This window comes from Siniperca chuatsi, linkage group LG4 (genome assembly GCF_020085105.1).
Source record: "Siniperca chuatsi isolate FFG_IHB_CAS linkage group LG4, ASM2008510v1, whole genome shotgun sequence".
In the NCBI taxonomy this organism is placed as follows: Eukaryota; Metazoa; Chordata; class Actinopteri; order Centrarchiformes; family Sinipercidae; genus Siniperca; species Siniperca chuatsi.
The window spans coordinates 9,570,654-9,596,277 of NC_058045.1; the positions used below are offsets into that span (position 1 = coordinate 9,570,654).

Sequence of the window (25,624 nt, forward strand, 5' to 3'; positions counted from 1 at the left end):
CACTACTAACTGCCAGTTTATGCCGTTAAACTTTCTAGCTTTAGCTCAACTTTATGTAATGACGGAGCTGATTTCGATCGTTTTCACGAGGGCGTCGAGAATTGACGTCAACGAAATGTTTTTGTCGTGTTACAAGGTTATCGAAAACAGTTCTGCTTGTGGGTGTTTCCTTAAAGCACTTTATTTGCAAAATAAACCTGAACTTGTAGTTGCTTGCCTTTGTAACCAAGCTTACCTAGTAGTGACACGAACGGACTGGAGACTGCAAGTGGCAACTGGGACTATCCGGGTTTTTTTTTTTGGTTTTTTTTTTTTTTTTACATGAATCCAGCACTTTCTGTAAACAATGTAAAACTCTGCTCCCTAAATCATCAACTATGGCTGCAGTATGTTTATGACTTGCCAGTTTCCTGTACATGACAGCTCTATATCACTGAAATGGTGGCTTAAAAGACACACACTCACATATAAGCTCAAACCTTGCAAGTAAGTTTGAGATCCGTATGCTTAGTCCATCTTATACCCATTCAATATCTACAACACTTTACATAAGCTGCAACAAAATATATCTTCATCCGCATGACTTTGCTTGACTTTTAGGTCTACTCATCAAACTGGTTTTACTGGTTCAGTAAAAACAATATCTGAACCAGTAAATGTAAGCTATATAGCCCAGTGTCCTGATAATTCTAGGCCTAGAAATAGGTCTGCGATGTAAAAAGATAGGTGTGTTACAATATCCTCACACATAATTCAGCGTTATTGGAGAATGAGCCACTGTGCCATAAAGAATAAACAGTCCTGTCCTTTGGAACAGTTTAATTCCTTTGTAATGAGAACATCAGGTGTTTATTTTTTTATTCCCTGCAGGCCCAGCCTCACCCTCTGCACACCTGTTGTATTACACAGTAAAGAAACACTAGTTCTGTTTTGAGCAGAACATTTAGCTAACAGGTATATTCTAAATTGGTACTGAAAGTAAAGGCATGACTGAGATTATATTGAAAATATACAGTAGATGCATTATTTTCAGTTACAGTATGAGAGGGTTGGAGGCTGGCCCACTCTTCAACCCCCTGAGGAAAAGATTACAGTTAGAGATAGTTTCGCATTCAGAAATGTATCACACATCACACAGTATGTTAACAGTCTTCTTGACCAAAATGTATTTAGTCAGCAATTTACTACTTAGTCAGGCTTGTACTTTCTGTCATTTTGTTCTTTTGAAAGGTGAATGGCCTGGGGACAGAGAACTGGATGTGTGGCCATCATAACCAAAACACAAGCTGGGATGTATTTCTGCCTTGCCTACATTGTTATCAGGTTTACCGTAGAGGTGTAATCTGACAGAGAAGACTGGGCAGCTGTAATAATTAGAAAACTATTGGGCGAGGAGCCCAATGGCAATTCAGTTTACAGCTTTTGGATGTATTACCTGGTATAAATATGAGTGAATGAATGAGTCCGGTTCCTCATGCCTGTTTTATAGAGGGACAACAACCATGGCACTGATAACGGTGTGGCTGCAGGACACATGCTGTCTCCTAGAAAATACATTTATATTATTCTAGGCTCTATAAAGGAAATTAAGAGAGACTGATATAGTTACAATTGACTGTGTTCATGTTTTCTACAAACAAAACCAAATAGCATAAAATTAAAAGCTTTGTAAATACTAATCAAATGATACAACAATATTAATATAACAGTGTGTTTACTAGGAAATTGAGGTGCCAGAGGGATTATAGGCTGTGGAGTTGGTTAAGATAAGATTTTTAATAATAGACATCAATCTTGACAATAATACGAATAAAAAGAAAGAAACAAACAGAATTTCCTACCCACAGATTGGCACTGCTGTATTTAAAAATACACATGGATAACTTTTAGGTCCCTTAGTGGCATCTATCCAGGCAAATCACCCAACAATCCCCTTAGGGGGATAAATGGGATGTCATTCACCTGGCCTGAAAAACTAAAACCAATGCAGTTTAATAAATTGCCATGTTGAGTTTTTGTTGTAGAGAAGTTTTGATTCAACTCTATGGTCTTTTGGTGGCTGTTTGTGGTGCTGTTGAATTGTATTGTGTTATACCAAGGGGTGTTTCTAATATTTTGTCCACCCCTTTTATGTCGCTAAGAGTGTGTTAGTTTTAGCTAGGTGTACCTAATAAACTGGCAAGTGAGTGTATGTGCTTGCTTTATAGTGATCAGTACTTTATTGGAGTAGATAAAAGCCTTTATAGCAATTAAAGCAACACTATATGAAGTGGCAGTCCAATATGGGAATTTATTTAATTTTAGTATTTGTTTGCTGTGAAATTTGTATTTTCTTTCTCTTTAGCAGTCAAAAATGTCTGTATTTGTGCTTTTTGTTCATTTTACCCTCATTTTACAGCTATGATGATGATACAAATGTAACTGGGAATGTCACATTTTTAGATAAGTAAACAAAAGTGAGCATGACTCTACCTCTTCCAGAAAACATGACCTGTGTCACCCATTGTGACACTGACCATGTAATTAACTTAAGACTAGATGTTTATAATCTCAGTAGTAATACAGGTAATATAAATACTGAATACCTCCATTAACTTGTCTGTTTGGGTTTCAGTTTAAGTCTTGATTTCACCTGCTTCGCTTTCAGATGGCAGCTGCAACACAATCTGCCTGACAGAAATACTGACGACAAAGAATTAGATCAGCTCAGAGGCCTGAGTTCATCTCTGCAGTGTGCCCTGGCCTTTAAAAGTACACCGACTGGGGGACTCAGATGATAATGCTGTGTGAAATTGGAAACGAGAAAATAAAATATGTAATAAAAAATTTTAATGATGAGACACTTTCTTCCCCTTTCTCAGTTATATTTAGCATCAGTCAAAGTCAATCAGTAGCATCAGCTCATCTTAAAACGTGATGAAATCAACTATAAAGAAGCTACCATAAAACAATACAAAACACCTCTAAGTATGTTTACATAAAAAACAAACCCAGAAGAAATAAAAAAAGAAAATATTAAAAAAAGTAATGTAACAGCCAACACCAGAGCTCTGTGAAGAGATACTGTTATACATAAACAATTTCTTTCCTCGTCGTTTTTAAAGCATTTGTCCAATTATTTAAATCATGCTTTCAGAGAACTAACTAATTTAGATTTGTTGTTTGTTTTTGTACATTTAAACTATATTTCATCACTTTATATGGTTAAAATGCTCCTCAGCATGCCTAATTAGAGCCAGTTCAACACAGCTCATAATTTCAAAGCATCATCATCGAGTGTTTAAATGTTTGTAAAGAAATCAGTCAGGATCATTTTTTTTTCACATAGCGAGAGAGAGAGATGCGATTGCACACACGCACACACACACGCACACACACACTCCGGCATCTCCCCGACGACGATGAAGCTCCAGCCTCGGCTCCATGTCGTCGCTCGCGGTTGGTGATCATCAGTTAGTTGATTTCTGTTTCTCCACACGTTTCTCTCCGAATAGCGTGATTGTTGATTGTTGCCTGCCTGCTGCACCATTTTAACAACCTCCACCGCCTGCAGTCTTCTTCTTCTTCTTCTTCTTCTTCTTATTCACCGCAGCTGAACAGGCTTTGCTTCAGTCCATCCATGTCTGGTGATGTGTTTCGCTCAGGAGGAGGTTTATTAGCGTTTACTGCGGACACATTTGCGGAATGTGGTGCTTGAAAATAAACTGAATGACAGGGTACATGGAGACAACACAAGACTGCGCCTGTGACAAACTTGTGCAAGGTAAGAAACCACCATTTATACTTTACACTAACACTAAGAAAACCTCACATACACATACTATACATCTTGCTTGGGTTTACACTCCCAGCTTTGTATTGCTCACCTGGGATGTTTTGTTAAGGAGACACAGTTCACTGGGGATTTACCTGCTGCTGCTTACACCTATAGTTTAATTAATGTTGCTTGTCTGAACAGAAAAAAAGGAAGCAAGACACCACTTTGTTTTGTTGCCTCAGATGTAACACCAAGGTTATTGCACACACTGTCCTCCACATTCACTCCCTGCACTGCAATAGGATACTGTCCCAATTCAGATCTTTTACTGAAGTAAAAGTAGCAATATAAAAATACACCATTAAACTCCTGCCTTGAATATGTCACTTAAGTATGTAAGTATTATCAGCAAAATGTACTTAAAAATCAAAATTAAAAGTACTCAAGAAGAAAAATGGCTCTCTGAGTGATGCTATTATATATTACATTATTGGATTATTATTATTGATGTACTCATTTGTAAGTAGCATTTTATTATTGTAGTTAGTGGATGTGGAGCTAATTTTATCAGTTTTATAGGTGGATATCTTAAACTATAACAATCACATTTTATAGGCTCATCATGGAGCATGTTTTGCATGTAAAATATCCATTTGTAAAGTGACTAGTGACTAAAACTGTCACATGACTTTTAGGGAAACCCTTGGGAGGTCCCCAGAGAAGATGGCATTCTGGAGGAGAAATACTCACATTGGTAAGAATTATTATTATTATTATTAATTTTTAGATCTAAAACAATATAGAGGAGAACAACAGGAAAACCTTTTTTGCGTGGAGGGTAACTGGTTGCAGGTTTGAGGTGTGTAAATTGTACAGAAAAGCTAAGTTTGCAGCTTCATCTTTTGTTTGTCTTTCAAAAGCTGGAGACATACCTTGTTTAAGTATCTTCCTCTCTCTCAGGCAGCTATGCAGTATCTCCACATCCTGTCCTGGTGTAGTACACTGGTTTAGAGAGATAAAAATGAATATAGTATAGAGTAGCCCCCCTCTCTCTGGGCATGTGTGTTTTTCTTGTGTGTGGTGTTCATGTGTTTGTCATTTGTAGCACCTGTAATCAGTATCTGCCTCACACACAGTGAGTGAGGTGACCTTGTGCCTTGCAGGGACAGACTCAGATATTTCCATGTTTTTGAATGGGATTCAAGTGCATTTAAATTCCTTAACAATATATATTTTAAACTTGAAGGGAACTTCAAGTACAGTTATTGTGTTGTCATCCTTTTGGGAAGAAACATTTCCTCTAGCTACTGAAACTGATAATCTAAAAGCTTCCTATACCTATGTTAGACCCAGGAGGAATATGGGCTGAATTATTTCCTGAAGCTTTTGTGAATCATTTCACTGTGATCTCACTGTGATCTGCCCAGACTTGCAGGCTCATTCAAGAGTCTGCTGAAGTTCCTAGTAGGGAAAAAAAGCTCCTTCAGAAATCAGTCCATTAAAAAACAAAGATAACTTTGTGCTGTATTAGAAAAACAATATTGCTTTTACACATCTTATAATGAAATGTTTAAGCAGACCAAAACCTTTGAACAACAAAAGCCTTTCTTAATAATTAATTGTCATGGTAACTGATAGCAGGACGAGGCCAGTCTGTTGTGTGAGAAGGTCTATCCTGTTGCAGCTCTGTGCATGGGTATTATGCTTAATTCAACAATGATTTAACACACCGTTTGAAAACAACAGATATAGCAGCGTGCTCCTTCAGGCATCGCTCTGTCTTCAAAGTTTAGAGTGTTTTGATGAATGGTTTCATCATCTTGCAGGTGACTGGTATTTATTGTGTTGTTTGTGAGTGACTATATTTCCTGTCAAGACTGTTTAAAAAGCATGACTGAGCATGTTAATGAACCTTAATGCATCACCTTGACGTATGAGCCATGAGATGAATGCTAAGTTGTAATTGCAGATGAAGTCTTCAGTTCTTGGGCGTAAAAGGGGCAAGCTCAGACACAGACAGAGTCCACATGCCACAGACACTAGCTGTATTATCAAACCCATGAAGTAGATGTTGATATTGTAGATATTGTGAAAGATACTGTGTGAAAGAAAAGAAAAAATCTGTCTCTTGTGAGTCCCCTCACTTTATGAAAGTGCAGTACAAGATTGCTGGAGTGCCCAGTTAAATAAAATGCAGGAAATGAGGTAATAACCTCAGTCTGATGTAACAGGTACCCAAGAGGGAGACATTCAAATTGTAGCAGGCCGAGAGGAATGGGCGAATATACTACTCAAGTCAAGCGCAACCTTGTCTTGTACCAGGTTAATTGAGAGTCAGTATCACATTGTAAAGGCTCAGTAAAAAGAGGTTGTGGACTTGAGACACGTAAGGGCAAAGGTAAGTTTACTGTATTGTTGTTAAATGGTAGGTTTGGCAACAGGTGCTGTAGGCAGTCAGAACAGGCAACCAAAATCAAAAGGGCAAAACAGGCAAGCAAAAAAAGGCAATATCAGGCTGGAACAAGAAGACAAAAGACTGGACCGCTACAGCTGGGGGACGGCACAATAGACGATCTGGCAGAAAACAAAAACGGGAGGTGTAAATACTGCGGAGCTGATGAGGGAATTGGGAGCAGGTGTACAGGTGGGTGTGGAGGTCAGGTGAAAAAGGCGGGAACATACTGAGGGCTACTGCTGGACAGGGAGGGAACAGGGCCAATCCTTTACTATATAGTGCACTATATTTACTGTCAGACATTTTATTATGAGTGTCCGAATTCTTAGACATTTATGCAATATATAGTGCCCTCAAAAATTTCACAATTAAATAAAAAAAGTAGTGTCAATGGCATGTACACTACTTTCTGCTAACAAACCTACAATGCAATACCAAATTTTACAGATGCAAAAATGTCTGTTGTGTGTGACTCAACGCCTGTCAGTGATAACGCAAAATGATGACGATTGGTGTGTCCGGAGTCTCAAATTACTGCTCACTATTGAGTGTCTATTATAGAGGGAGTAGTGAATGAGTGAACGATGGGGTGATTTCGGACACCACCTAGGCCTTTTTTTTACAGGAGACACAATCGGAAAAGCACAGGTGTGCAGCTAAATGGAATTTAGATTTTATTATTTACACCTCTGCTTGTCATGTCAGAATCTCTCCCATTAAAAAAGGCCTATGGCAGATTCTGAAATGACAAGAGATATTAGTGACTGGCAGCATTTCTTATCAAAATGTTATGAATTCACTGTCACCATGACACACATAGATTACAACAAAAACCTCAGTTTCTCAGTACAATCAATAAACTAACAAATAGTTGGGGACCTACAATGTTTTCATTGTATGTGGTTTTACCCATTTATTAAAAGGTACTGAAAGAAAAGAAGGAGCTCCATGCCATCTTCCATATGAAATTTTTTTCTGTGTTTCTGTTGAGACCTTTTGAGGGCTCTGACTTTGCCTCTTGACAGTATACTTAAGATTTAAAAATTTAACACTGTGAGGTAGAGCATCCTTTTAGTGGGATCTCACCTCAAAAAACTAAAACCAAATGAAATGTTTAAATGTGTTTATAGACTGTGCCTGTAAACCTCTTTAGGACTATGTAGAGCATAACTGATTGATGATGTCTGACTGTACTGCTATTGTTAACATTTTGTGTTGTGCATTTTTGATGTTGGCACTGTTATGTTTTGTTATGTGTTGTCTATGTTAAAGAAATGTTTAATAGTGTGATATTAAATGGACAAATAGAGGTCTGGTCTGTTCAGTAATCAGCATATGAGGTTTATATAGAAAAGCGATGGGAGAGAAAGCTGTGTATCAGCTGTCCCTTTTAAGTTCATGGAGTTGTAGTGGGTGAAGATAACAGCAAGTCACAGAAGTAAGTGAAGAGAGTACACAAGGATGCAAGGAATTAAGCTTTATCTTACAGTCTATTGAAGAAAATCAATAAATGATTGTAAAAACAGAAAAGAAACAAAGTCTGAAGTATTATATTCATTTTATTTATGTGTAATTGTGTTAACTTGTCTCTGTAGAAAAGGAACGCCATGTGAAAGCCAACGCATGGGACTACAATGACAAGTTCTCATATGCGGTAAGTAGACCTCAAAATGGTTTTGCTTTACTCACAATTGTAGGGTGTATTATTTCAATTCAATTTCTAAATGTTTGTTTCTTCAGGACAATCGCATCAAAACCTCAAAGTACAACGTCTTCACCTTCCTGCCCATCAACTTGTTTGAGCAGTTCCAGAGGGTGGCAAATGCTTACTTCTTAGTGCTGTTGATACTGCAGGTAGAAGAAGCTGGCTTGTTAAGAAACATCTGCTTTTACTCATCGCTTTTATGATTGTAGTTTTTTGTGTGAAACTGAATGAGCTAACCTGCTTTTCTTTTCACATAGTTAATTCCAGAAATTTCCTCTCTGTCCTGGTTCACAACCATCGTGCCTTTGGTGTTGGTGCTGGTAATCACGGCTGTCAAGGACGCCACAGATGACTATGTTAGTTCAAATATTCACTTTTTACAATTCTTCTGAATGTTCCTCTTTTATGTCCCATGATAAAATTGTTACCGCTTTTTTTAATTTCAGTTCCGTCATAAGAGCGACCAGCAAGTCAACAACCGCCAGTCTCAGGTTCTCATCAGGGGGAGGTACTTCATCACTTTCCTCTGTCTTTCTCATTTAGGTGCTTTGTTTAACTGCTGAAAAGCCAAATCACATGCACAGATGATTACATACTGTGTGTTCAAGGCCATTAATGCTGTTTAATTATGAGGTTTTCTTGTTTTTAATTTCCAAGTTTGCAGAATGAGAAATGGATGAATGTTCGAGTGGGGGATATCATCAAACTAGAGAATAATCAGTTTGTTGCTGTGAGTAAAGTGTGCTTTGTTGTGAAGTATTTTGTAAATTGGATGCTTTTTTTTTTTTGTTTCATTTTGTTGCAGCTTTTATTAGATTATGTTCAATTCATGTTCACATATAAGAGAAGTTAAGGTTAACAATCAAAGGTTTCTTCTGGGTCATTCAGAGGCCACTGAGTACTCTTGCAGGTTCAGTGGTGCAGAGATTGATTATTGCCTTTTCTCATCACTGAGTGTTTCATGTTGGTTTTACACACAGGCAGACATCCTCCTTCTCTGTAGTAGCGAGCCCTATGGACTGTGCTATATTGAGACTGCAGAGCTAGATGGGTAAGTGCTGCACTGGTTATGTAAAGTAAAACTAAACTGCAATCGAACACATGCGATCATATGTGTGAGGAAGGAAACTGTGATTGTGATGTGAATTATGATTCTTGTAGTCGATTGTTTTTGCAGAAATTTAAAATGAATGTGACTTTTCTTAACATAAACTGGTTTACTGTTAAATTTCAACATTTCTATGTCTAAAACACATTCGTTTTTTCCATTTCTCCCCAAAAAGAGAGACGAATCTGAAAGTTCGTCAGGCTTTGACCGTCACCTCAGATTTGAGAGATATTACAAAACTGATGGACTTTGATGGTGAGATGATGCTTGACACTGTCCAGAATGATTATTGGTATTTTGCTGTGTGAAGTTTCTGCTGCAGGGATGACTGACGTTGGTAAGACTGCATTTGCTTTGTTCCTCAGGAGAAGTCATTTGTGAGCCACCAAACAACAAGCTGGATAAATTCACAGGAACTTTATACTGGAAAGACAATAAATACCCTCTGGATAATGAAAAAATGCTGCTGCGAGGTTGTGTACTCAGAAACACTGAGTGGTGCTTTGGAATGGTCATCTTCGCTGGTATGATTTTTTATTTTGATGCTTTCATTCTCCACATCTATTAGCCTTGTCTGTATTTTTTCTTATTTTTTTCTCTGACCAGCTCATAAACCCTCTTGTTGTAAATGTTCTTTCAACACTGATAGTTGTTTCCTCATCCCTCCAACAGGGTTGCAAACCAAACTCATGCAGAACTGCGGACGGACTGCATTTAAAAGAACAAGTATTGATAAACTAATGAACACTTTGGTTTTGTGGGTAAGCTGTTTGTTGCTTTTACATGATAACCAACATAGCACACTTCATCAAATTTTTTTAAAGACATTTTTTTACATTCCAGCAAAAGCTTTGATTAATGTTCCTTAAAGGCCCTGCACACCTGCACAGATGTTTTTATTTATTCTGCTCAAAAAAACTGGGTGCTATGCTTGGAGTTATGTGAGATCCTAGGCAAAGCAAGGCAAGACAAGACAAGACAAGGCTTGTTTTTGTATAGCACATTTCAATAACAAGGCAATTCAAAGTGCTTTACATAAAACATAAACGGCATCAAGACAAAATGTAAAAGAAACATAAGGCAATATAAAAAGAGTTAAATAGACAAAAAAATAAGTTAAAACAGGAGAATAAAAGTTACAGTGCAGTGTAAGATATTAATCAAAAGCCTCAAATTTGATTTAATAAAAGGCAGCAGCAAACAGAAAAGTTTTCAGTCTTGATTTAAAAGAACTGAGAGTTGCAGCAGACCTGCAGTTTTCTGGGAGTTTGTTCCAGATATGTGGTGCATAAAAACTGAACGCTGCTTCTCCATGTTTCGTTTTGACTCTGGGGACAGAAAGCAGACCTGTCCCAGACGACCTGAGAGGTCTGGATGGTTCATAACGTAGCAGGAGATCAGAAATGTACTTCAGTGCTTTATCTGAAATTATATGTACCAGTAAGAATGAGGTGTAAGTTGTAACAAAACTCAAGTGTAGATTGTATTACACCCACATAGTCCTGAGAAGAGGTCTAATCAGACACAATAAGTGAAAACACCTGTGTACTGCGAGTGTACCAGTGTACGTGTGTAGGAACATTAAATGAAAGATGCTTGAAAACAGAACAAACGTCTCATTTTTATAAAAGATAAACTGATATAATCGACACATCTTTCAAAGTGAACATAAACTGATGATCTATATTTCAGATCTTTGCCTTCCTCATCTGTATGGGAGTCATTTTGGCCATTGGAAACACTATTTGGGAGAGCTGCATTGGCAGAAACTTCCAGGTATTCTTGCCCCGGGAGGCGTTTCAGAGCAGTGCTGTTTTCTCTGGCTTCCTCACCTTCTGGTCCTACATCATCATCCTCAACACTGTTGTGCCCATCTCACTGTATGTCAGGTAAGGACAAAGATAATGCTATATAACTATTCTGAGAAGAGTTTATATTGTTGCTCTGCCAAGATTTAAAAGTTCCTTCACATATTCTTAAAGTAACACTATTTCTTAGCAATAATGTCCCGTTTTTTCAAGCTATGGGCACTCTATGTTTCACTCTGAAAGTAATTCTTTTAGTTTTGTAAATGAAATAAAAAGAGATATTGTACAGTAAAATGTATGGTTAAACCTTCCTTCAGTGTGGAAGTTCTGCGGCTCGGTCACAGTTACTTCATTAACTGGGACCGGAAGATGTACTACAGTAAGACGGACACTGCGGCAGAAGCTCGCACCACCACCCTGACCGAGGAGCTGGGCCAGGTGGAGTTCATCTTCTCTGACAAGACAGGCACCCTCACCCAGAACATCATGGTCTTCAGCAAGTGCTCCATTAATGGACAGACGTATGGTATGGAGCTTGAAGATTGGATTACCGTTAAATTTAGAAATAAATCACGCAAATATCACAGAATAATTAAACAACTTAATAAAATGGACAGAGAAAACAATATTTAATTCCATTAAAATGGAATTTCCCATTTTATCAACAGTTTTTAAGTGATAAAGGAGACACCTCCAACGTATCACTGGAAGACCACACTGACTGGTTGATATCCAAATAATGTTTCCTATATCCTACCAAAGAATACTTGTTGTGAACGACTTTACCTTTAAGCTCTGCCAACCAAACCAAAACCATTGTGTGAGTGTGTTTTATCAGTTTTAGTGGACTGTTTTATGATAGATAATTCTCTGATGATTAAAATGCTGTTTTAGTGGTTTATTCATCATACCATCAAATTCTATAATTATAATTCTGTGGAAAACACTTAATTACTATAATTATGTTTGCCATGAAAATGGTCAGAATTAATGTATTAGATTTAAGGGCAAAACATTTATTATCAGCAGTTTCATTTAAAAAAATGGTGTTAGTTTGAACTTCCAAACACCGATATTGATCATCTGTATAGAACTAATAACCTGTCACAGTGGCAGAGCCATATTTCTATGTTTCACAAGATATTTAAGTCATTACCTTTTTTTTTCTTTCAGGTGACGTCTATAATGAATTTGACCAGAAGGTGGAAATTACAGAAGTATGTAAGACTAAACAAGCATGAATTCTTAACTCTGTAACAATACTAATAATAACATAATAACTACGCTGGTGGTCCGTGTGCCCTCAGAAAACAGCCTGTGTGGACTTTTCCTTCAACCCTCTCTGTGACAGAAGGTTTAAGTTTTACGATGGCAGCCTGGTTGAAGCCATTAAACTGGAGGATCCTGCAGTGCAGGAGTTCTTCAGACTGCTGGCTTTGTGCCACACAGTCATGCCAGAGGAGAAGAGTGAAGGTAAACTGTGCACACGATCCAGTAGTAGCCCCAGTAATAACAGAAATAACTGAATATATTAAAGTGGTTCTGATTGATGTTTCTGTTAACATGAAGGACACTTGGTGTACCAGGCCCAGTCGCCTGATGAGGGAGCCCTGGTCACTGCAGCACGAAACTTTGGGTTTGTCTTCCGGGCCCGAACCCCCGATACCATTACACTGTGTGAGATGGGACGAGCTGTCACCTACCAGCTGCTGGCCATACTGGACTTCAACAACGTGCGCAAGAGAATGAGTGTCATTGGTTAGGTCTACACTTATAACAGTAATGCTCCCTTTAGTTTGCAAGTAGTCAACATGACATTATGTGCACATTAATAATGTAGAAAATTACTTGAATCAAAATCCACAGCAAGTCTGTTTCTCTACTGACTTCTTATTTAACATTTTTAACAATACCTGTAATAAATCTTTATTTTCTAAGAATAGCATGAAGTTGTCTCTGTGTACATGCTTCTGTTTGCAGTCTGTAATCCATGTATTTGTTGTATGTATGCAAGAAGGATTTGATCAAAAAAAGTAATGTATTCTCTTGCTGTGTTTTATAGTGAGAAATCCACAGGGCCAGATAAAACTATACTCCAAAGGAGCTGACACTATTATCTTTGACTGCCTGGATTCATCTAGTGAAGACCTCATGTACACTACCTCAGAACATCTCAGTGTATGTGTGATTTCATTGGATAACATTACTTAAATAAGTGCACTATACACTTAAGTGCACTATGCATCTGTATTTATAGTCTCAGTAACCCAGTAACCCTACAAAATCAGTAAACCAGACAAAGTTACCAAAAACATCAACATGCCTACAGAATACAGTGCCCCGTTGCTGTACCTTTATAGGTGTTTGTTTTTCAATCATTTTCTCTGCAGGAATTTGCTGGAGAAGGACTTCGAACATTAGCTCTGGCCTACAAAGATCTCGATGAAGATTATTTTGAAGTTTGGATGAAGAAGCTTCTCTTCGCCAGCACTGTAATTGAGAACCGCGAGGATCAGCTGGTCGTTCTCTACGATGAAATCGAGCAGGGCTTGAAGGTAACATTGACATCCTTTTGTTTACATCCTTGAAGCCCTCAAACTCATTTAGCCTCTGCAGACTGACTGCTGTCCTGGTTGAAGCTTCTAGGAGCCACAGCAATCGAGGACAAACTTCAGGAAGGAGTCCCAGAAACTATCGCCTGTCTAAATCTAGCTGATATCAAGATCTGGGTCCTCACGGGAGACAAACTAGGTAGCATTATTTACCTGAATTATATTTTTGACCAGAAAAACTGATACTTTAATAACCTTACCTATCTGTGAAAAGCTACAGAGATTTAAACTGTATAAAACATTTCAGAGACAGCGATGAACATCGGCTACTCCTGCAACATGCTGCGAGACGACATGAATGAGGTGTTTGTTATCTCTGGCCACACACTACTGGAGGTGCAGCAGCAGCTCAGGTGACACACTGTACCTTTTCCTTTCACCTCCACTCAAACAACAGGTTGACAACAACTGCAAGTCCTAAAGGAAATATTTTTTATGGCCACAAATCTTGGTGCATAAAATCTAAATTCAGTGCCTGTAAGTAATATTATATCCAGTTGACTAAGAGAATTCTGTCATTTAGTACAAACTCAATAAAGCTTTTAGAAACATACGGAAAATGTATGTTTACTGGCTTTCCTCTCTCCTCAGGAGTGCTAAAGAGCACATTCTCGGCCTGAGTCGAGTTAGCAGTGCAGGAGATGTTGAGAAGACAGATATGTTTGCAGATGACTTGGTATTTGAAGAAACCATTATTGCAGAGTATGCCTTAGTCATCAATGGACACAGTTTGGTAAGATACTCAAATTACATGCAATTACATTATAAAGAATTTTCCTTTGTTGGAATGATAATCCTATCCTCTGTTGTGATTTTTTTCCATGCTTGTTTTTATTTTGGCACTGATGCCTGCAGGTTTTGTTTAGTTAAACAGTGGTTGTGTTGCTGTCTGCTGAGTCTGGCATCTCTGTACCTGCTGCTGACTGTGCCGAGTCTGTAATGAGCAGAGAGCTGCTGTGCTGCTTAGGACCCTCGGCTTTATTACAGATTTTCATTAACATCCATTTCCTCACAGAGGAGCTGCTCCCTGGTCGTGCCTTGAGCGGTATGCATGATGCACAACAGCTTGGTGGAAATGTTACATCGAGCTGCTGCTTGGTGTTGCCTCTGCAGGGGGTTGATGTCATAGGATGGTAATGATGAGGTTTAACAGGTGGGATGTATGTGTTCTCCCTGCAGACTCATGCTCTGGAGCCACAGTTGGAGCACATCTTGCTCGACCTGGCCTGTTTGTGTAAAACAGTCATCTGCTGCCGGGTCACTCCAATGCAGAAGGCCCAGGTGGTGGAGCTGGTGAAGAGGCACAAGAGGGCCGTCACCCTGGCCATTGGAGATGGAGCCAATGATGTCAGCATGATCAAGAGTAAGTCTCAGGATCCATCACTCTTACTCGTTGATCCAAGGGTATGACACATTCGAACAGTGTGTTCGACGACAGCAGCAGGAAGCAAGTACTAAGATTATATGCAAGTCACAAAGCTGAGCATATGATTTCCCTAAAAACATGTATCTGACAATTTAACAACACTTACAAACTTCTGACAGTATTTCCAGACTCTTCTACAGCTTAACCTGTTTCTCAAATTGCGACTCTTTTGCCTAATCTAAACAAATGTGGTAGCTGGGAATCTCCTTGTCCAGTTTATATGTGAACCAAAATTTAAAAAAAACATTTTCAGTTATATTGGTATATATGGATGTTTCTTTCCAATATTTTATGTTTTCATACAAAATAATATGTTAATACTTTGCTTGTGTTTCACAAAAAGAGGAAGGACATATGTAATTTCTGGCTACCTGGATTAGGTTAAAACTAAATATTCTTTCATCCAGATGATTAGAAGAGATTTTGATGATTCTGGAAATACCTTTGGAACAACGCTAAATGATCACCAGGTATTTATTTTTTTGCAAAATTGCATTCTCAGCCCTGTGACTCAAATGTAATGAGAGGCACAAACTGGGACTACATGAAGCAGTGCAGCAGTGAGTTGAGCTGAAGCTGCTCTGGGTCACCAGGCTCTGCTGTGTTTTTCTTTGAAGTCAGCAGCTTTCTGTCTATGTTTTGTCTATGTCAGCTTCAGGTGCTCTTCTGTAGGTGAACCTGGCAAGCAATAAGACAATTCCCAATCTGCAGTTTTTTGACCACATAAATTTGATGTATATTCACATACATATTTGAAGAGTTTGAGTTATAGATGGAATCTCCTTTTGTGTGTTTCTCAACTTATCAGAATACAAAGTAGAGACCTGTTTAACTTTTAAAATGTTGCCCCTTGTATTAAAAGATCCATCAACCAACTTTAAAGTGACATTTGGACCACAGGTTGTGCCTTTAATATGGTAAATATTTCTATTCAAAGAGCAGTGATCCACACTGTGTTTCTTCTGCAGCTGCTCACATCGGTGTTGGCATCAGCGGTCAGGAGGGGATGCAGGCCGTTCTTGCATCAGATTACTCCTTCGCTCAGTTTCGGTACCTGCGGCGGCTCTTGCTGGTGCACGGACGCTGGTCCTACTTCCGCATGTGTAATTTCCTGTGCTATTTCTTCTACAAGAACTTTGCCTTCACGTTGGTACACTTCTGGTACGGTTTCTTCTGTGGTTTCTCAGCTCAGGTAAGAAAACTGTAATACAGGCCTATTGTAAGGCTTGTATATATTTTAAAGTTTTTCCTTTTTGTGTTGGATTAATGGTATATTTATATAACTGTCCTCTTTCCACAGACTGTGTATGACCAGTGGTTCATTACCCTCTTCAATATAGTCTATACATCTTTACCAGTCCTGGCGATGGGACTTTTTGATCAGGTAACACTGTTAAATATGTGATGATAACAACGCTCTGACTTATATAGTCAATATCAAATTACCTAAATCTTTTTAAAGAAACTCTTAATTTCTAAATTTGGACTAAAGTCCATTTATTTTTCCAGCTGTCTCCAATGGCAACATCCTGAGCCATCCATACTTTCCTTTTTGTTATTCTTTTCAAGATACTGTCAAGTCATACAGGTGAATATCTTATTACTGTAGACCTCTTTTACTGTGTCATGATTAATAAACTTCCCAAAGGTACCTAAATATCTAACCCTACAGTAGGTGCTAGACTAAATGTAACGTATGTGTGACTAGAACCCTTAACTTGATCAAACCATATCAATATACAATCTTCTATATTGTTCATCTATCTAATATCTAATTTACCATCTGCCATACAACTACCATCAAGCACTTCCCTCAATACTTCACCCAATCCCTGCCATTATATATAATATTACTTAACATATCACGTAACACCCATGATATCTCTGTTTCCTAAAGGATGTCAATGACCAGAACAGCCTTCGCTACCCGAGCCTGTACAAACCCGGCCAGCAAAACCTTCTCTTCAACAAACGCCAGTTTTTCCTGTGCACACTGCAGGGGATATGCACATCATTCCTGCTCTTCTTCATTCCCTACGGAGCCTTCTCCGTCATGGTGAAAGAGGACGGCTCCCCCTTTTCTGACCAACAAGCATTTGCTGTCACCATAGCAACATCCTTGGTCATTGTCGTAAGTGTTCAGGTAAGAGCATAAACAACAAGAACAAATCAGACTAAAATAAGCCTGTTGATTAGAAAAAATAGCTCTATACTTATGTTAATGATCTGTTCCTAGATTGGACTTGACAAACACTACTGGACAGCTGTCAATCACCTCTTCATATGGGGCAGCCTGACAGTGTACTTTGCCATATTGTTTGCAATGCAAAGTGACGGCATATTTGGCATCTTTCCAAGCAATTTCCCATTCATAGGTAAGTTTGGCTCAGTTGGATACGTGTGAAGAAATAATACTGGTGCATGGAAATTGAGTGTAAATAAATTTAGATATGTGTGTCCTCAGGCACGGCACGTAACTGTCTATCAGAGAAGAGTGTATGGTTGGTTATTCTGCTCACCACTGTGGTGTGTGTTGTGCCCGGCTTAGCAGTCAGCTTCCTGAGAGCAGACCTCTTCCCAACTCTAACAGATAAGGTACAATAACTGTGATGCATATGCAGAGTTTGTGTTGAACACTTCATTAACGTTTCTCCCATGGCTGTATTTCAGTAGTGGAAAGAAACTAAGTACAATTTGGAGGTAGTTGTACTTTACTTGAGAATTTCCATTTTATGCTACTTCATACTTCTACTCCACTACATTTCAGGAGGAAATATTGTACTTTTTACTCCACTACATTTGTTTGACAGCTATGGTGGGGCTATATGGGGCTCCTTGTCACATTTCAGATATCTGTGAGTTGTTAGCAATTTCACCAAAGAGACATTTCCCCTCTAAACTTCTCAGATGATTATTATTATTCATTAAAAATTATTCATTAAAATCATCATTCATTAACTTTACAAGACCCAAAGAGGTAACATTATCCAATATTTTACAAAAAAGCAAAGATTAGAGAAAAGTCAAAATAACTTTGTGGTATTGGTACTTTTACTTAAGTAAAGGATCTAAGTACTTCTTCCACCACTGTTGTATTTTGACAGGTTCGTCATCTACAACAGTCCAGAAAGAGGGAAAGACCTCAGGAGCAGAATCTGAGGCGAGTACGCAGAACGAGCTCCCGCCGCTCTGCCTATGCCTTCTCTCACCAACAGGGCTACGGAGAGCTGATTACCTCAGGCAAAAACATGAGGACGAGCACAGTGTCTTCTGCTTGCTCCCCTGAAAGAACACCACACAGCCCCACCTGGATAGAAAATATGTTAAAGAGAAAGAACGAAGTCTCGTGCGTCTCTGATGAAAGCACGGGAGCACCAGAGAGCAGCAACAGAGCAAAAGAGACTCCAGAGCAACAGCACACAGACTAAACTCGACCTCTGACTAACAGATACTGTATACACTATAGGATCCCACAGACCAAGCACAAGGTATGAGTGTCCTTCATTTGGGTGAATTTATGCTCAAATCCAACAACACAGTCGTACCTCGTTTTTTATTAGTGTGAATCTTATATTGAATTTTAAAGGCCAATCAAAACATGATTATCTAGAGGAACCATTTCCAAAAAAAAGGCAGCCGATTGAAAACAGATAATGGAAAACGTTTTCATCTTTATCATGCAGGGCATTTGTTTAATGTGCAAACTCAGCCTGACAACAGCAGGTATATTTTAGGACAACATTAAGCATGAGTTGCCAAAGTTAAAGAAATATTTGTCATCCTGATCATCCATCAACTGATCCAATTTAATCTTTAAATGGTTGGTTTATTTATTCAATATTATTTTAATGGCATGTCCTTGTCTGATTAAGAAAGAAAGATTGGTACATTTCAGTACCTTAAGAGGAACCTTTTGCTGTCACAAACAAACTACATATATAAATAACATAAGCAAAAATGAAGGTAGCCCCGAGCACCAGTACAAAAAGTTTAAGACTTCCGTAAAGCCTATGCACTGAAACTCTCCTCTCAACCTACATCCAAAGTGCTAAAACATAAGTGTTTCTGTAAACACTTAAGTGAAGCTGCTGAATATGATGACAAGCACAACTTAATTATTGATTTAAATACTTTTTACTGACTCCATATTTTGCCATATGGAACTTGTAATGCCACAATTCTGAATGTCTGTGTTCCCTGTGCTGTGCCTTGCATGGTTCCTGTTAAAGATAATCCATCTTTTCTATTTGATATTTGATGATTCTTTGGCTTCAGTTTATTCAAAGAAATGTGTGAAACTGGAATGCAGGGCTTGAATCTGATATCCTCTAAAGAAAAATCCTCTTTAAAATACAGGTTTATCCCTCACTTTAAACATTGTGCAGCTGCTGTACAACATTTGAATGATCATTATCAAACTCCAAACACGATGTCCGTTTCAATTTGGTTCTCAGGCTGCTTCCCAAAATAGAGGATGAATAAAATAAAATACAGGAAATTAGATTTAAAAGCCTCAAGTATTTAAACCAACAACAATTATATCCTCTGTTATGTACCAAATGTTTAGTAGATATTTTACCAGAAAGAGGGAAAGGGAAAACTGTCTGCGTGAGGTCCAATGTGATAAAAGTCCCTGAACAGATTTAAATGCAGAATGCTGCAGTTACATTCAGTACATTACAATAGCATGTGCCTTAGACCACTGAGCCTCCACCATCACTGCTCTCTAATGAAGTGATCCCTGCAGAAGCTCAACTCTCGCGTGTGATCTTACAATCAATCTTCCTACCCTGATTTCCCAGTGGCTCATGCACCTTTAACACAACACAAACCCCAACAGTGATGCTGTTCCAATGACTACTTCAAATGCAAATGTAAAGCCTGAAAATATTCAGCACATTTAATTCAATTTGCCCTTTTAAACTATATTATGTTCATGTATAAAATGTAAAAAAAATAAATAAAAAGGATGGATGGATTTTATACAACAGCACACATTAAACATTATTGTTTAATAGTTTATTTGTCATCTTTTCTTTTCTGAGGTGAACAATGAGACCGTGAATTAGCTATACAAAATCAATTTATTACAAAAACCCTAACATTCATGATTAAAAAAAACATGTTATAACACAAAAAGCATATTCCCTTTGTAAGAAATATTTCACATCTGTTGTCAATTTTTGGCCCTTATATTCCAGAATAATCTGTAAAGAGTAAAGAGGCCAAATGAAACACAGAAGTAAGGTTTACATTTAGTATTATTATTATTAGTAGTAATTTGTGACAAGTGCCTTATTTCCCTGCAGCAGTGTATTTGAAATTGAATGATAGCTGTAAAAACAGGCACGGATGATACATTTCACTCCTCGAGGAAAACTGCAGCTCCCCCTCCCGGCTTTGACACAAACAAACTCTGTTTTTCCATCGCTGCTCTGCGTGGATCACTTAGGTAGTAGGTCTCCCTTACTGCCTGTAAGAAAGACTCCACCTTCTCACCGGGAACCATGGAGACAGCACAGCCGCCCCATCCAGCTCCTGTCAGCCGGGAGCCCACAGCCCCCGACTTCCTGTAACCAAGAGAAACAAAAAGAAGCAGTTAAGTCAAGTATTTCAGTACAGTGTTCCAACACCAGCCTTCAACACCCGTCATCACGTGATCATGAGTCTAAATCTGTAATAGCAGTGAGCGGAGTGAGACTACTCACAGACAGATGTCCACCAGTTGATCCAGTTCAGGGCAGCTGCACTCATACAGGTCTCTGCAGCTTGCATGGCTCTGATTCATCAGGTCTCCCAGTAGCTGTATGGATTCAGCAGGTTCTGAGTCGCACACGCTCTTAAAGCACAGCACCCGCGCAGCTTCACCGTACACATGCTTGGCTCGCTGGTGCAGCTTGAAATGAGTCACTGAGAGAGAGGAGAAGAGGCAGAAGTGCTATTTGTTCAGTTAAATTTTATTTATATAGCGCCAATTCATAACAGAAGTTATCTTTGTCAAGTCATTCATCTGGTCCTGCCAGACTTTCTGCTTGGTTGTGATGATGTCCACATAGATCTGGGTGATGCTAACCAATTATTATTTTGTGGTATTTTTTAACATATTTGTTCGTCTTTAGAGGATGTTTACACACAAAAAGGTTTTTGAGAAAGAAAACCATCAGTTAATGGCTGGTTATTGTTCATTTTGGTTTTAAGATGAATATGGTTGGAAATTTGTGTTGCTTAAATGTATAATAATGAAGTCCAGGAAAACACGGATATCACAATATGACGATAAGTAAAATTCCAGATGATGTTTAGTGTCATATCACAATACTGTCATACCTATCATTTTAATTACTGATTAATCTGTTGATAATTTTTACTTGTTTTGTCTATAAAATGTCAAAAATGACAAGTGCCTTTCTCAAGTTACCAGAGCCTAAAAGGCATTTTTTATTGTGACCAGCAGTCCACAAACCCACAAGATATTAAATTCAGAATGATATGAAAAGGGGAAAATCAACACAGTCCTCATACTGCAGAAGTTCTTATTTGAGATTTGAGCAGCTTTTGTGTTTTCAAACACCTAACCCATTATCAAAATTGTTATTGTTTAACCTTTAAATCTACTCATCGACTACTCAACTAATTGTTTCCACGTTCGATATAATGATATAAAAATGCACAGATGTTGTGTGCTGTTGCTCACCATGTTGAGTGTTAGCGCTCAGCAGCTCTGTGGAAAACTGCTCGGAGGTGATGCCCAGCGCTTTGCAGATCTCCTCTCGGCCGTACGGCTCAGGATGCAACACCTCGTCCACAAGAGCCAGCATCTCCTCCAGGGAGGCCTTCAGCTCCGTCTGAACCTGGACCAGCTTCAACAACCTGCCCGAGTCCAGACCCCGCGCCTGGGCCAGCATCTGAGTTCACACCCACCAACACATTTTTTTTTTTTTTTTTTTAAATCAACTTTGATGGAGTATTACACACTTTTTACTCACACACAAACTGTTAATGCTCACAATGATACATGAAATTAGTTACCCCTTAACTATATTGATATTTACACATAGGGATAAAAATTTTTTTACAAAAATGTTTTTAGGCAGTGTTCCACTGAGCACACTGGCAAAAGTGCTGTGACCCAACACAGCTGCAGGTTATTTGCTTAATTACTGCGACAAGGGAAGCAAGACATATTCACAGTAAGTCTATGAGAAACTTTCATTCATGTCAGACGGTGCTAAAGTTCCATGATAATCTATCTTATAACATTTCTGTTCACTCCAGGAGATCTGCACCAAAGTTTAATGCTTAAAAAAGAAAGTTCATTGGAATTGGAGAGTTCTCATCATGTTTATGGACAAAATATTTATGTAAACAGACTCTTGTATGAAGATCTAAAGAGAACAAGGTCCTACAGATTACTGATTCTAAGCCTTTTTGGCTATATCATAGGAAGTACATGCAATATGAAGTGTAATGAAGGTACAACCAAATAATAATTTTACCTTTTCAGTTTGTTTGATTTGATTAATTATAAGAGGAGTGTTATAAGATATTGAGAATTTCACAACAGCAAACTAATTGAGAAAAAAAAAGACATGGTAATAAATCAGGTTGACAGCCGCTGGACAGGATCACCGTACCTTTGTGGCGATTCGACACTCCACTACCCGGATGTTGAAGTGAGAAGAAGCAGCTTTGTTCATCTCCACACAGCAGTTGGAGATCACAAACACGGCCCCGTCTGGCAGCTTGACATCAGTGGCCCGCAGAGGCTGGAACTCTATCAGCTTTGCCTGAAAGACGATTCAAAAAATAAAACTCAAAACAAGTGGCAACTCTTGACTACATAGAAAATTTTAAACAAACCATTATTCAAGTCACTACTTATACGGTAGGGACTTTACAGCTATCAAACAAACATACATTTATTCTTGTATTCTTCTAGACATTTACTTAGTGTATTAACAGTTTGGAAGAACAAATGACCCCGATCAGCTTGTACCACTTGTTTGACCTAATGCACTGAAAGGAAAGCTACGTACAGTTCCTCTCTCTGCCAGGAATGAGATGGACTGGTCCATGCCCCCTCCCTCTGTGCCAATGTAGCGCTCACATTTGGCACATATCTCAGCCAGCGCCACCTGGAGGATTACAGCGTATAATGAGAAAAGGACTAAATAGTATTTGAAAATGAAAAATGCTCTTATTTTGACTACTGGCATGAAAGTGAAGCACATTATGGGTTAGTTTTGAAGTCAGGAGCTTGTCAAATAGTTAATTTTCTGCTGATATTTATATTTTTCAAATTGTTCTTACAGAAATGTTTATAGATTTTTTCCCCTATGTGAATATATATATAATAATATAGTGTTTTGAAATGAAGTATTTTACCTTGGAGAGGGACTTTTGATTTGCCTCCATTGTTACGAGCCCAGCACAACAAACTAAGGCACTAGAACTGGACAGGCCAGAGCTCGGAGGAATGGTTCCATCTATGACACATGACATCCCTGCTAAATGAGCAATCCCAAACTTCTCCTGTAAAAATAAAATAGCAGGCAGATTAATCTCACAAAACATTATTTGGGGAAATATCACTTTATTACAATATTGCATACTAAATCCTACCCTTGCCATGAATGAAGAATAAGTATAACAAAATATGTATCTTACCTGAATACCTTTTACTCCACAGAGAAAATAATAATGCCACTTTGGATTCTCTCTGTCTATGGCAATGTCCTCTGAACACGACACAGTGAAATCCCTGCCAAGTGACAGAGGACACGCATTCTGACAACATGATGATGATGCTGTACGTGTGCTTTAAGCTACTGAATTAATTACACAAGCACAATGTAAAAATACAACAATGTTAAAGTTGTGTTCGAGTCTTACTTGTATTGAGGATTTGCGTTGGCCAGCGTGATTGTCCCTGAATTGTTCACTGAGACGGCTGCGAGGATATTCGGTTCAATAGCCATCGGAAGAACAGAATAGCCACAGTAATCGATATGCTCTCCTGTTGAATATGAGAAATTTGACAAAAAGATATTTGATGAGACTAAATGATTTAGCTGACATGGGTTTAGCAGTAGCACCAATATTTGTAGACTAAAGGTGTGAAAAGCTGATATTCAATATCCTCAAATTAGATTATTTTCCCTCCATTACATTACACTTCTCCCCCAGGAGGGTGGTAAGTCCCTTGACCCACTTTCTAAACAGTACAGATATTAAAGAGGACCCTGCACATAATTGTATTAGCAGAAGCCATTCATCTAACAATTAAAACAAACATTTGAGCACTGAGCAAATAATAAAAATGTGCACATTTGAGGAACCTAACATCTGTTCGTTCTTGGAGGTCTATTGTGTCTGAGGCAAGTAAAGCAACATCAGCCAAATATGCCTAAGTGACAGTCCACTGACTCAGTCAACTAAAAACTACTATATAAAATGAAATCACCTATTAGATTTACCCTTCCAGGTGCATATGCATAGAAGAGAGGAGATTCGGCATACTTTGTTTCAAAAGTATTTTTCAAGTTTTGCAGCCTGTAAAAGATTACAAATGAAGTGAGTATCAGACAGAGTAGGCTACGCATTTGTTGTTTCATCCTTCTGTCTCACTGACAATCAGCACATCTTACTGCTACTCACCTTTCATTGGCAGTAATCGCAATCTTTAACTTGGGTGGGTTTGTGGCCATTTCTGCCAGTTTTAAATAAACTATGACTGTGCTTCTTGTTGTCAGACAGCAGAGCTCAATACTTTCGTATATCCTGGCCGCGATCAGCTGACTGTCACAAGAGGATCCCGGATGCCAAACCGCTGAACTGAGGTCAGTTGTAAAAACATGAGTTCAGCTCAGTTTAGAGATGGTAAGTTCCAGTATGTCTCAAATGAGCTGACTCTGAAACAGTTAAGGCTGCAGCGGCAAAAACACGGAAGTGTCTGGCGGACAGGAGGCGTGGTCCACACATCCATGGGTTTAAAACGGTTCAATGTACGCAGCGGTTCAGTTGACGTGATGGCGTCACAATATACCTTTTTTATTTGATAATTCAGGGTAAATTTCACATCCACACATCTAAATAGAATGACTCCAAACCCATATTTCATCATTTTATTGTCAAACTCACACAGACTGACATCGTAATTAAAGATTTAAAGAACAAAAAGCCAAGATTTTCAGTACTTTAGATTAATTTGATTTAATCCGAATTTTACAATGGATTTTAATAGCTAAATGGACCTCAGAGAGGACTTGATGTTGGCTGGGATGTACAGAGTTCCCCCGATTTAGCCTATTTTTGTATGACTGCTGTATTTTTGTGAATAGAAACGTTAATAGAAATTTAAAAAAAAATACAGTAAAATGCACACATTTTCCTTATTTTATTTTCTGTTTTAGATTAACTTTTAGATTTTATTTTTTAATATCTTGCATTTAAATTATGTTATTTATGTATTGATTTTCTCAATCTGAATTCACGAAGTGTTCCTGCAGGCAATGGTGCAATCATACTTCACTGCAGGACACTGCTGCCATGTCACTATTTTACCACAAGATGGTAACATAATATTAGATTTTAAAAAAAAAAGTTTCGGAAACCTCAGGATTTTGTATTGCTTATAAAGTGACCCAAGAGAGTGGTGTACAACAGTATCTACATCAATTACTTTGAAAAGAAAACCAAAGCAATGCGATATATGTCCCTCTTATTAGAGAACTCAAAGAGGGTATGAACATAC

General features: G+C 38.3%; 2 protein-coding genes across 5 annotated transcripts; one reads left to right on the top strand and one right to left on the bottom strand.

The window, feature by feature from the left end:
- Positions 1 to 53: 53 nt before the first annotated feature.
- Positions 54 to 19,891, top strand: atp8b4 (ATPase phospholipid transporting 8B4). Of its 3 annotated transcripts, none has more exons than XM_044193006.1 (29): positions 54 to 486; positions 3,593 to 3,763; positions 4,453 to 4,511; positions 7,808 to 7,866; positions 7,953 to 8,066; positions 8,175 to 8,273; positions 8,364 to 8,425; positions 8,575 to 8,647; positions 8,898 to 8,968; positions 9,201 to 9,280; positions 9,391 to 9,549; positions 9,698 to 9,786; positions 10,718 to 10,914; positions 11,151 to 11,359; positions 12,007 to 12,050; positions 12,141 to 12,306; positions 12,403 to 12,591; positions 12,896 to 13,011; positions 13,224 to 13,388; positions 13,473 to 13,584; positions 13,693 to 13,798; positions 14,037 to 14,178; positions 14,625 to 14,808; positions 15,840 to 16,063; positions 16,172 to 16,255; positions 16,769 to 17,014; positions 17,108 to 17,246; positions 17,336 to 17,466; positions 17,976 to 19,891. In XM_044193006.1, the coding sequence occupies exons 3-29, from the start codon at positions 4,481 to 4,483 to the stop codon at positions 18,297 to 18,299; spliced, it is 3,615 nt and encodes a 1,204-aa protein (XP_044048941.1). In that variant the 5' UTR covers positions 54 to 486; positions 3,593 to 3,763; positions 4,453 to 4,480; the 3' UTR covers positions 18,300 to 19,891. The 3 variants fall into 3 exon arrangements, 2 of the variants coding, with proteins under 2 accessions (XP_044048941.1, XP_044048940.1); XM_044193005.1 differs by lacking the exon at positions 54 to 486 and adding an exon at positions 3,380 to 3,452; XR_006377660.1 differs by lacking the exon at positions 54 to 486 and having other exon boundaries at positions 3,627 to 3,763; positions 17,320 to 17,466; positions 17,976 to 17,993.
- Positions 19,876 to 24,835, bottom strand: galk2 (galactokinase 2). 2 transcript variants are annotated; one of them, XM_044193010.1, is made up of 10 exons: positions 24,529 to 24,835; positions 24,335 to 24,423; positions 23,764 to 23,887; positions 23,539 to 23,632; positions 23,257 to 23,403; positions 22,908 to 23,006; positions 22,506 to 22,658; positions 21,566 to 21,776; positions 20,580 to 20,781; positions 19,876 to 20,441 (listed from the first exon to the last, which is right to left on the bottom strand). In XM_044193010.1, the coding sequence occupies exons 1-10, from the start codon at positions 24,576 to 24,578 to the stop codon at positions 20,234 to 20,236; spliced, it is 1,377 nt and encodes a 458-aa protein (XP_044048945.1). In that variant the 5' UTR covers positions 24,579 to 24,835; the 3' UTR covers positions 19,876 to 20,233. The 2 variants fall into 2 exon arrangements, with proteins under 2 accessions (XP_044048945.1, XP_044048946.1); XM_044193011.1 differs by having other exon boundaries at positions 24,348 to 24,423; positions 24,529 to 24,556.
- Positions 24,836 to 25,624: the final 789 nt, after the last annotated feature.

What these genes read in the sequence shown, in the direction of transcription:
- galk2 (XM_044193010.1), bottom strand. Translation starts at nt 24,578, where the DNA reads ATGGCCACAAACCCACCCAAGTTAAAGATTGCGATTACTGCCAATGAA. An exon ending in GCGATTACTGCCAATGAAAG is followed by an intron (nt 24,424 to 24,528) that starts GTGAGTAGCAGT and finishes AATCTTTTACAG; the next exon opens with GCTGCAAAACTTGAAAAATA. An exon ending in CAACTGGTGGACATCTGTCT is followed by an intron (nt 20,442 to 20,579) that starts GTGAGTAGTCTC and finishes TCTTGGTTACAG; the next exon opens with GAAGTCGGGGGCTGTGGGCT.
- atp8b4 (XM_044193006.1), top strand. Translation starts at nt 4,481, where the DNA reads ATGGCATTCTGGAGGAGAAATACTCACATTG. An exon ending in TAGTGCTGTTGATACTGCAG is followed by an intron (nt 8,067 to 8,174) that starts GTAGAAGAAGCT and finishes CTTTTCACATAG; the next exon opens with TTAATTCCAGAAATTTCCTC. An exon ending in CCTCACGGGAGACAAACTAG is followed by an intron (nt 13,585 to 13,692) that starts GTAGCATTATTT and finishes AAAACATTTCAG; the next exon opens with AGACAGCGATGAACATCGGC.